Below are 12,442 nucleotides of genomic sequence, written 5' to 3'. Positions count from 1 at the left end.
GAGATATCTCCCAAGGTGTCTACTTGTTCATGCAATAATTGTGTCAGGATTTAGTTTTTTAACTGTGACAATGTTGGTGCCTCGCTATCTAGCCACTTTCGGAAAATAAGCTTCCTAGCTAACAGAATGACATTATGTACAAATGCTGTTGTATTCCTATCCAGACTTTGGCTGTCTAAGAGTGTAATCGTTTGAGATGTGAGTGCACCAATCGGGATATTCAGGGTCTTCAGCCAGTGGTGCGTCATACCCCAGAATCTGCTCAGCTTGGGGCAAGTCCAAATCATGTGTATTAAATCTACCTGAGCCTGCATGCATCTGGGACAGTTCCCTGAGTGTTTGGCCTCCCATTTCCTATAGAGTTTTGGAGTGATGTACGCTAATTCAAGCATTCTAGCATGTGACTCCCTGAGATCCATTGATAATGTAGCTTTTCTCACTTTTTGAATGCTCCCCTGGACCTGTTCCCCAGTTATCAGTGTCCCCAGTATCTCGGACCATTTTGCACTAATATATGCTGTCGTGTGTTTATTGTCTGGTACCTGCAATATTTTGTAGATCAGGGAAATAGACGTTACACCATGTGTATACAAATGACAAATTTGCGCTATCCCCTTTGTTTCCTAGGAAATCTCCGACCGCCTAACCAGCTCAGTAACGTAATGCTTTGATAAGCAAAATGATGTGTGCGGGGGAGAGCCTCCTGTAAGTGAGCAAAAGTACAAATCGTTTTTCCATCTCTGTCAAGTACTTTAGATACCCTGTCCAGTCCCAGAGATTTCCACTCTCTGAATATCCATGTAGTCATGCCTGGCAAGAAGTCAGGATTTCCCTGCAGTAGAATGTACTTAATGAGTTCGTGTTGGCATTGCAGTCTTTTACAGAGCTTTTCCCATGCTCTAAGAGGTTGCTGTAAGAGCGAATAGCCAGTCAGTATTTTGTCCGCTTTAGCAACAGTGAAGTGGGGTAGTACGGCTAGTGACCAAGGTTGAACAACCTGCTGGTCTAGTTCAGGTATTACAAAATGGGATTGCCCTGTTATCCAATCAAGTACATATTTCGCCTGCGCCGCCCAACAATATAACTCCACATTTGGGACTGCTAGGCCTCCCGAGTCTGCTGTACTCATCATTCTGGTCGAGTGAATTCTATGTTTTTTCCCTGCCCATGCGAAAGAGAGAAAAAGTGATCTCCAGAATCCCACATCTGCCTTATGTAACAACATCGGCAGCATCTGCATCATATATAATAGCTTGGGGAATAGTACCATTTTGATAAGACCTATTCTACCAGAGATAGACAGCGGTAATTTGGCCCAATGGGCAACAAACTCCGTTGCACTACGCTTGAGAGGCGTGTAGTTCGTACTATACCAATCCGCTGGGTTCTTGGAAAGTCGTACTCCCAAGTATTTGAAGCTAGTCCCTACCCGTTTAAAGTCGTAAGGAAGGTCAGGGATATCATTGGCATGAGAGAGCCATATCAGCTCCGTCTTATCTGTGTTTATCCTATAACCCGATATTTGTCCAAACTCCTTTATAATATTCAACAGTAAGGGGATATTGACTCTGGGATTCTGCACATACAACACCATGTCGTCCGCAAAAAGAGACAAATGCAGTACAGCCTCTCCAATCCTAAGGCCTTCAGTTTTTTGGCGAATCTTGCTCGCCAAGGGTTCCAGAGCTAGGTCAAAAATAAGGGGTGACAGCGGACACCCCTGTCTTGTACCTCTACTTAAGGGGAATGGTTTTGGTGGAATACCATTAACCAGTATAGCTGCCTGGGGGTCAGAGTATAAAATATTCAAGGCTCGCGCAAATTTCCCAACTATCCCAAATCGCTCTAAAGTGTAGAATAGGTGACTCCAAAGCACTTTATCGAAGGCTTTCTCCGCGTCTACAAGGAGGACACAAGCCTCCTCTGATTGTGCCACTCGTGCCTTCCCAGCCTTTTCCCAGTAATGTGTGAACACAAATTGCAACGTGCGTACATTTACTACCGATGACCTGCCCTTTACAAACCCAGTTTGACTGGGGTGGACTAGCTCTGGTAGCACCCCTGCCAGTCTATCGGCTAAGATCTTAGTGAATAATTTATAGTCCGAATTCATGAGCAAAATCGGACGATATGACTCGGGGGCCAAGGGGTCCCTATCAGGCTTGTGGATAAGAGTTATGTTCGCTTCTGTGAACCTCTTAGATATATCTACTCTTCCACACAGTATATCATTGTACATTGAGGATAGCGGATCTGCTATTTCTTGCTGGAGAATTTTATAGAACTCCGCCGGAAGGCCATCCGGGCCCGATGCCTTCTCTAGTGGGAGCCCTCCAATAGCTGACATTACTTCCCTAACCGAGATGGTAGCATTCAACCCCTGTTGTTGTGAATCCGTCAAGGATGGTAGGGGAAGATTTTCCCAGAATCTATCTCGGTTTTGAGGATCGATCTGTCGCGCGGCATATAAATGTGAATAATACCGGCTGAATACTGCTTGTATGTTTGCTGTATCTGTATGTACAACACCCTCGCTTTTGATAGCTGAGATAGTGTTATAACCTCTTGTCAGTTTTGTTAATCTAGCTAGCATGCGACCAGTCTTGTTGCCATGGCGATAAAACTTAGCGCGCATCTTTGTCAAGTCTCTAGCGGCACTTTGAGTTATGCAAGTGTCTCTAAGCGTCTTGGCGTCTCTATATTTTATTCTGTTGTTATGTGTGGGATTCCGAAGATATCCATTCCTCGCATTTAACAACTGTCTGAGCAGCAGATTCTCCCTAGCTTGTTTCTGTTTCCTAAATTTGATGACATATGAGATCGTGACCCCTCTCAGGACTGCCTTAGCAGTCTCCCAAAATAGGATAGAGTCTTTCCTATGCTCCTGATTGGTTGAGGTGTAAGCTAACCACTCTCCTATTAGGAAGTTCCTAAAATTGTCATCATGCAAAAGGTATCTGGGAAACGACCAACCAGTGCCCCTCTCCCTTGGGTGTCTCTCATTAATTTTCAGTGTGATTGGGGCATGAGCTGAAATTATCGGATTATCAATTCCCACGTCTCCAATCCCGGAATTCAAGGACCCAGAGACCAGGAAGTAATTATGCGTGAAAACGTGTCTTTTGCAGGGGTGAGACATGTATAGTTCCTGGCCTCTGGGTCCCTATCCCTCCAGACATCAGAAAGGAGAAGTGCGTTACAAAATTTACGAAGTATTATTGTGTCTGTCTTTGAATGTTTAATCCTGGCGGGGGTTAGAGGTACACGATTCAGGTTGAGGTATCTATCTGCAGGTGCGTGCGGTGCCAGATTATAATCCCCTCCCAATATTATTGGAACGTCAGCCATCTGCATGAGGCGAGTTCCAAGATTGCTCCAAAATTCTTTTTTTTGCATTTGGGGTCCATACACGCCCCCTATCAGCAGTGCTGATCCATTTAGCAAAAGTTTGAGCAGAACATATCTCCCCTGTGGATCTATTACTCTTTGGGTGATTGTATAGTTTAGGTTCTTACGGAATAGGACAGCCACACCCCTTGCTCTGCTACTTTCATAGTTAGTATAGATGACTTCCCCCACCCATCCCTGTTTTAGTTTTAAGTGTTCGCTTGGCTTCAGATGAGTCTCCTCAAGGATTGGGATGTCCGCTTTTCTAGATTTTAAATATTTTAGTATGGCCTTTCTCTTAATGGGCGATGTAATCCCTCCCACATTCCATGATATTATATGTGTCCCCATCTTCAATATAGAAGCTATGTGTTCCTACCTATATTTTTCTTATGTTGTAGTATATATGACCCTCAAAAGGCGGCTGAGTAACTGCCTCCTTGATACTTGCAATGTTATTACTTACGGTTCTGACACCCCGGGGTCTGCTCACAGTCCAAGAATGTAAGAGAATTGTTAGATGTGCTCAATCAGAGGAAAATCGCTATGCAGCAAAACAAAAATCAATAAGTTAGTAGCACACAGAGATAAAACCTGTCCTAAATTATCCAAACAGACAGAGCAGTGCTAACAGTAGAGTAATCTAACAGAACAATCTATCAAACATTCAACATGTTCCACTAGCGAGACATTTGGTACAGATTCTGGGAGGCCCACCACCCTGATATTATTACGATGGGACCTGTTTTCTAAGTCATCCAATTTTTCATGCAGCAATTTGTTCTGCCTTTGTAACCTTGTGATGCTTAGCGTGGATTCCCTTTGTTGTGCTTCTGTATCCGCTACCTTCTGCTCCACAGTTGTCAATCTTGTTGAAAAGGCCTTAAAATCTGAGGACAGGGCATCTAGGCCTGTTTGTATCTGCTCAATCTTTGGCAAAAACAGCGCAGACAATTGAGAAACAATTGGGTGAATATCTTGTGGAACAGGGTCTGGCAACACAATTTCTGCATGTAATGGCAAATGTATCTCTGCTTGGTTTTTCTGCCACCTGTTCGGCTGGCGTTGTTGTTTGGACATCTTGCCAGTTTTTTTGTTATATGGGGTGTAATATCTTTGCATACAGGCACTGAAACGGTATACTGCTATCTTCAATAACTCAGCAGAAAGTCTCTCTCTCACCAATATGTGACGCAGACACATTTAACTGAGAAGATGTTCTGGGGGGGGTATGCGGGCAGGGGGGTCACAGGGGGGGGGGGGGGGACTCCAGAGTCCTACTCCTTCATGTCAGAAGTAAAATCAGTTCAGAAATCTAGCAAGACAATCAATCAGTGGGTCAGTGCTTATTTAACTTTCAGTATCGTCCCACTTCTTTTTTACTTTCAAATAAAAACAGATCTGAATGTCTCTGATATGAAGGAGAGTGTCTCACACATATATTCTCTGACAATAGGTCTTCTCATGCCCTCAGTAGTGCTACTTCACTTCCTAGCTGCACTATGCACTCAACCCGGTAACGCACTGCTAGATTTCTGTGGCGCCCCTGTGTTTGTAATTATTCAAGTGGGAGCCACGTGGCGTGCCTACAATTTTCCTCTATATGCCGTTAACACCCTATAATAATACTTGCTCAGGGCAATAGGCTTCCCTGAGGGGAGAATGTTCAACCCCAGATGTAAAACAATGTTCCGTATTACAAGTGTCTTTTCAGGGCTGTTTGTGGTGGGCGCTATTCAATACAGTTATAACTGCGCACTTAAACAGAAAAATGGCGGCCTCAGTGTGCACCGCTACTGACCTGAGTACACTTAGGCTTCTGTTGCTGCTTCGTACGGACATAGGCCGTTAATAGCAGGCTGTGAACAACTGCTAACAGCTCCCACTATATTTGTATCCCAATCCGAGCACCGCTCGTTACCGCGGCTGTGAATCTGTTTCACTTGTCCCGGCACTCCGTCCTCCTTGGTACTTTGACTTATCGGCAGGGGAGCAGTTATTGTCGCTCCTTGTCATACAGTGTCCGGACAGGTTAAGATGCCCCCCTATCAAGGAAAATGACTCTTTGGCTGAATATTACCGTTTTTTAGTTCGGTAATTTAGGTACACGCTCAGAGCTCTGCAATCTGCGTCCTCCTCTAGCGCCCGCCCACCGGAAGTGTCTGCTCCATTGTTTTTAGCGTAGTCCTCATGTCTCCTGTACTAACCTTCATATCACAAATAAAACACACAGATGGTGAATGTTTTGCTACTCTTACTTTGTCATATATATATATATATATATATATATATATATAATGCTCAAATAAAGTATTGCAGTATGCAGTGATACCTTTTTTATTGGACTTACATAATATTTCAAAGACAAGCTTTCGAGAGTTTTCCTCCCTTCCTCAGGTCTGAAGCAATACTGTTCAATCTGATATAGATACACATCACATACAACAAATGGAAGGGAGGGAGGGGGGTTAGAGGGGTGCCATAAAAAGCAGAGGGTGTGTCTGAAGGAGAAAATAGCTGAGAATAGCCAGAAAGAGTAAATAAACAGAAGAGAGTAAATAGGCAAGATGAGAGGAAAAACAAAAGGAAGAAGAAACCAATATAGGACAATAAAATGAGAGATTATAGAAAGTGTTGGTAGTGTGTGAGAAAGCCAGAGTCTACATTAAGTCCTTCATTTCTGGTGTTGAAATGTGTGATCATTTTAATCTTAAAGTGAAGGTCAATTGTACCTGAATTCACAGCACCCATGTAAACATTATCACCTAAGTTTTATAGTCGCTAACATATTTTTTTATAAAAGTATATAATTTTCGAGTACAATATATATATATAATTCCGCCGTTTCTTATCTTTACTCCTCCCCTGCTCCACTTCCTTGTTTCCATCTAGTGACGTAGTGAGCGTATCAACAAGCTCACCACGTCACTTCAAAGCTCGTGCACAACACCAGTTTCAATATGCGCATGCGTATTTTAAACACATTCGCGCATGCGTACAAAATTTCCACATTATTTATGGGCGTATGGTGAAACGATAGTTCCCTGTTTTTTTGAGTTGAAACGACACTGCTATTTTGCTTGCTTTCTTCGCTTGCGCTGAGTAGTAATGAGTGACTCAATGTATCAAGTGAAGACATACAGCCTAATACGCATGCGCTTATCATGCACGAGCATGAAGACAATGACGATAGCCACAGTTACACGCATGCGCACTAGAGATTGATGACGCGTGAAAAAAGGGGCAGGACGCCACGGGGGAAGTAAAGGAATTGGCTGTAAGAATTAAAAAAGATGTCAGTCAATAGAGGGAAAATGACGGGCGGATAATTGCGGTAATACGGAGGCTAATTGTAAGTTAAAATTTTAAAAGAAAAAAATAAATTACAAGATTTTGATCACTGAACATCATGCTGATTTCACATGTAAAGTATAAAAATTTAAACTAGAGCAACGGACTTGACCTTCACTTTAAACATCTTTCGTTCATGAGAGTCTTTGAAATTCCCTTTAAGAACTATAATCCTGAGGTTAAGGATGGAGTGACCAGTCTGGGTGAAGTGATGACCAACAGGGGTATCTAAAAGACCAATGTTAAGATGTTAAGTGTACCTTTTAAACGATTTATCTCAAAATTTTACAAAAGCCTTCAATAGATCTCTGGTGACTATATACACAGTGATAATTTATCTCAAAAAACACTTCACACAAATTAGTTAAATTAAATTTACTAGGACAATATTAAAACATTTATACAGGGACGTCTCCATTGTATAAATAAAGCTGTTTGACTGATATAAAATTAAAAAGTCCAAAGTGAAACTGTATTGGCTAGTATCCCAAATCAGTATCGCTAGTAGTGTCTAAGAGTTCCATGAGTGGATTAAGTCTGTGTTGATAATACAACACAATAACAGAAACAGTACTTTGCTTACAATGTTTCCAAATGCTGGAATACCTTCTTGAGCCTTACCAAACTCTCGGCTTTGATCCTAGCATTTGGAATGAGTGTCGGCTCTCTCCTGGAGGATTTTCAATTCTTGGCGGACCAAAGCTGCTTCACCGCTATCTTCAGATCCTCTGTGTAGTAATACAACCTCTTAAAAAGGAAGTAAAAGGCTCTAGAGTTTTTACCGGTCTTACCGGACAGCAATTGGATGTAACTTCTTACTTTTCCTCCATATTGCTGTGTCTTCACTGGAGTTTAATAATATATTTTTTGAATTTAAGGTTGTATTATTAATGTACAACCTAAATGTTACACTTTGCACTTTTTGTACAGGGAGTGCAGAATTATTAGGCAAATGAGTATTTTGACCACATCATCCTCTTTATGCATGTTGTCTTACTCCAAGCTGTATAGGCTCGAAAGCCTACTACCAATTAAGCATATTAGGTGATGTGCATCTCTGTAATGAGAAGGGGTGTGGTCTAATGACATCAACACCCTATATCAGGTGTGCATAATTATTAGGCAACTTCCTTTCCTTTGGCAAAATGGGTCAAAAGAAGGACTTGACAGGCTCAGAAAAGTCAAAAATAGTGAGATATCTTGCAGAGGGATGCAGCACTCTTAAAATTGCAAAGCTTCTGAAGCGTGATCATCGAACAATCAATCGTTTCATTCAAAATAGTCAACAGGGTCGCAAGAAGCGTGTGGAAAAACCAAGGCGCAAAATAACTGCCCATGAACTGAGAAAAGTCAAGCGTGCAGCTGCCAAGATGCCACTTGCCACCAGTTTGGGCATATTTCAGAGCTGCAACATCACTGGAGTGCCCAAAAGCACAAGGTGTGCAATACTCAGAGACATGGCCAAGGTAAGAAAGGCTGAAAGACGACCACCACTGAACAAGACACACAAGCTGAAACGTCAAGACTGGGCCAAGAAATATCTCAAGACTGATTTTTCTAAGGTTTTATGGACTGATGAAATGAGAGTGAGTCTTGATGGGCCAGATGGATGGGCCCGTGGCTGGATTGGTAAAGGGCAGAGAGCTCCAGTCCGACTCAGACGCCAGCAAGGTGGAGGTGGAGTATTGGTTAGGGCTGGTATCATCAAAGATGAGCTTGTGGGGCCTTTTCGGGTTGAGGATGGAGTCAAGCTCAACTCCCAGTCCTACTGCCAGTTTCTGGAAGACACCTTCTTCAAGCAGTGGTACAGGAAGAAGTCTGCATCCTTCAAGAAAAACATGATTTTCATGCAGGACAATGCTACATCACACGCGTCCAAGTACTCCACAGCGTGGCTGGCAAGAAAGGGTATAAAAGAAGAAAATCTAATGACATGGCCTCCTTGTTCACCTGATCTGAACACCATTGAGAACCTGTGGTCCATCATCAAATGTGAGATTTACAAGGAGGGAAAACAGTACACCTCTCTGAACAGTGTCTGGGAGGCTGTGGTTGCTGCTGCACGCAATGTTGATGGTGAACAGATCAAAACACTGACAGAATCCATGGATGGCAGGCTTTTGAGTGTCCTTGCAAAGAAAGGGGGCTATATTGGTCACTGATTTGTTTTTGTTTTGTTTTTGAATGTCAGAAATGTATATTTGTGAATGTTGAGATGTTATATTGGTTTCACTGGTAAAAATAAATAATTGAAATGGGGTATATATTTGTTTTTTGTTAAGTTGCCTAATAATTATGCACAGTAATAGTCACCTGCACACACAGATATCCCCCTAAAATAGCTAAAACTAAAAACAAACTAAAAAGTACTTCCAAAAATATTCAGCTTTGATATTAATGAGTTGTTTGGGTTCATTGAGAACATGGTTGTTGTTCAATAATAAAATGAATCCTCAAAAATACAACTTGCCTAATAATTATGCACTACCTGTATATTAATGAAATAATTAGAATGACACACAATTGTTGCTACTTAATATATGTATATATTTTTTGTTAGTATGTCAATGTATCCCAATTAGTTTGAACGCTAAGATTCCATAAATCTTCGCTAGGATTATCCCATTATTATAATATTATAATGAGTGAATATAAGAAAAATAGAACATATTTCTAATCCCATTGTGGATAGTGTACCAATACAGAGACAAAAAGGAAGTGAAAGGTTTAAACTTGATTGAATTGAAAATGAACCAATGAGAATGTTACTAAGCCTTTAAATATGCTGTGCTTTATGATATCCACTATCTTGAGAAAGTCCATGGTAAGGACGAAACGCGTAAATGTGGATTATAGTACAGCAAGAACAGTAACTGCAGTTACTCCACCTATCATCACAAGCTGACCACAAGCGTACTGCGTACGATTACGTACTGAAGAACAGGCGCCCCAAACTCCAGTGAACACACAGCAATACGGAGGAAAAGTAAGAAGAATTTACATCCAATTGCTGTCCGGTAAGACCGGTAAAGACTCTGGAGCCTTTTACTTCCTTTCTGAGAGGTTGTATTACTACACAGAGGATCTGAAGGTAGCGGTGAAGCAGCTTTGGTCCGCCAGGAATTTAAAATCCTCCAGGAGAGAGCCGACACTCATTCCAAACGGTAGGAGCAAAGCCGCAAGTTTGGTAAGGCTCAAGGAGGTATTCCAGCATTTGGAAACATTGTAAGCAAAGTACTGTTTCCGTTATGTTGTATTATCAACACAGACTTAATCCACTCATGGAACTCTTAGACACTACTAGCGATACTGATTTGGGATACTAGCCAATACAGTTTCACTTTGGACTTTTTAATTTTATAACAATTATTATTTGAATTTTAACAGTTTTATTTATACAAGGGAGACGTCCCTGTATAAATGTTTTAATATTGTCCTAGTAAATTTCATTTAACTAATTTGTGTGAAGTGTTTTTTGAGATAAATTATCACTGTGTATATACTGTCACCAGAGATCTATTGAAGGCTTTTGTAAAATTTTAAGATTAATCGTTTAAAGGTACAGTTAACATCTATAGAGCTGTTTTTCATATACATTTGCACTCTTCTAGCTTCACTTTGAAGCGCCTCCTTTTCTTTGGTCTTTTTGTATTCATTTAAATATCCTAACTTGGAGGTGTTAGGACTTTTTAAGGACGGCTAGGAAGTTTTATTAATAGCGCTATCCATTTAATAGCCCCACGGTTTGTGTACTTGCATATATATATTATCTACACACTATAAAAGCTGGGGGAAAAAAGTTTTCTTCTTAATTTTTGGTCGATCTCTTAGATTTTGAACAGATTTCGCTAGAAAGGTGCCTTGCTTTTCGCTGTAAGCATATTGTCTATATAATGATAGTTTTAAAAGTTTGAATTACGTTTATCAAGTTGTGGGCAGTTGGAGATGTGGATTTTGTTAGCTGTAAAGTAAAATGTTTTTTTACAATTTAATTAATTTCCTTTTTTTCATTGTAGAAAGTCTTTTGTAATCACTGATTTTTTTTTTTAATAATCTATGGTATATGGCAGCACTTCACAAATGATGATAGTACTAAATATGTGATTGAAAATGTATTAGTTTACAAGCTAGAGTTGCCCTTGCCTAAATTCAGGGACAGTTTGTAAATTGCTTTGTTTTCTTCAATCACAGTCAGTACCTGGAGAATTACCTGTGGCTGAATTACTCTCCGGAGGTGTCCAGCAAGGCTTATCTTATGTCAATTTGCTGCATGGTGAATGAGAAGTTCCGTGAGAATGTCCCTGCTTGGGAGGTGAGATATGTCTGCACTAACCACTGGTGTACATTATGAATTTACATACAACTAGGGGAGCAATACGTCATAACTTTTAAGGGAAAATTGTAATTCCCCATGAAATGTATAAGTAGGAAAAAAAACTTTGTGGTTTACTTGTTTATTTCCCCCCCTGCTGTAAATTAACTCCATAGAGACTGAAATAAACCCGGCAACATTCTACACATCGATTGCTTGACCAGTGCCACAGCTCATGTACTCATGTTCCACAGAAAGGACTAGAGATGCAAGATTAGATCACGTCATCTAGTTGAACACTTTCAGCAAATCTCAATATTGAGGAGACCTTGTCCTATTCTCTTTTCAGACCTTCAAGAAGAGGCCCCAACATTTTCCTTTTTTCTTCAAGAGAATAATTGAAGCATCTGTAGCTACTGAGACCAAGGGCGACCTCACATTGCACGAGAGCACAATTCTTCTCCTGTTCCTAGATCACTGTTTTAACAGTCTGGTAATCCTTGTGTGCTCCTTATTTTCCATGTATACATCTTATATCAATGTCACCCTCTTCTGCCGTCCCACAAATTGTTGTCTTTGCCCATCATCTAGTTAGCTAGTATTTCCTAATTAAAATGACTATTTATAGTAATATTATTAATTGCTTTATGCACAGGGATTTTCTTTTCTGTGCCTTATGTCCTCCACATGCACTCATGAAACATATTATATCTTTTAGTGCTAGTTTGGTGTTTCTTGAGATGTGGTGGTTCTAAAAACAAATCTTTGCCTTTTTTATTTATGAATTTTTTCACTTTTGGCAGCTTTTACTACTTTTTCCTGAAGTAAACAAGTTTGTTTTTTTTCTGCAGGAAGTGGATTTAATTCGTGGACAGATCCAACAGTTGATCTCCCTGCCCATGTGGATATGCCTCCAACCGGTATGTCTAATTAGAAGTTTGTTTATGATTTTCTTTCCTCATTAACCCTTTAATGACAGGGTTAACTTGTCTACATCGGAACAACTTTCCGATGTAGTCAAATTGAAATCCTGTGATTGTGCACTTAATCGCGAGATTTCATTGATAGGATTGGGTCAGGGCGCTAAAGCACGGGACGGTTAGGAGGGAATAGAACGCTGCAACGGCGTTAAAAGGTTAACAATGTATATAGTATACAGATAACAGAGGGATGTTTTTGTTGTTTATTAACTTTTAAGGCTCGACTGGAACACGAGTTGAAGAAAACACCAAAATTGAGAAAGTTTTGGAACCTTATCAAAAAGACAGATGAGAAGATGGATGAAAAGGCCAAGTCATTGTATGTAATTTGAAGTTTATGGGGGGGGGGGGGCAACATTTTTGTTCCTACATAATGTTGAATAACTTTCTTATTAACCCTTTTTTGGAACGT

The 12,442-nt window shown here is 40.6% G+C and overlaps 1 protein-coding gene across 1 annotated transcript in view; it reads left to right on the top strand.

Annotated features, from left to right (window-relative positions):
- The window catches only part of AQR (aquarius intron-binding spliceosomal factor), a 264,323-nt gene that overhangs the window by 15,203 nt on the left and 236,678 nt on the right, over window positions 1-12,442 (top strand). Inside the window, exons 5-8 of the mRNA XM_053697946.1 lie at window positions 10,930-11,050; window positions 11,400-11,543; window positions 11,902-11,970; window positions 12,249-12,349. Coding sequence (XP_053553921.1) covers window positions 10,930-11,050; window positions 11,400-11,543; window positions 11,902-11,970; window positions 12,249-12,349 — 435 coding nt within the window. The remainder of the gene's footprint in view (window positions 1-10,929; window positions 11,051-11,399; window positions 11,544-11,901; window positions 11,971-12,248; window positions 12,350-12,442) is intronic.

The sequence above is a fragment of the Bombina bombina genome, chromosome 1 (assembly GCF_027579735.1).
Source record: "Bombina bombina isolate aBomBom1 chromosome 1, aBomBom1.pri, whole genome shotgun sequence".
Classification (NCBI taxonomy): domain Eukaryota; kingdom Metazoa; phylum Chordata; class Amphibia; order Anura; family Bombinatoridae; genus Bombina; species Bombina bombina.
Note: the sequence above shows the minus strand (reverse complement) of the source record. Positions and strands in the feature narration are given on the sequence as shown.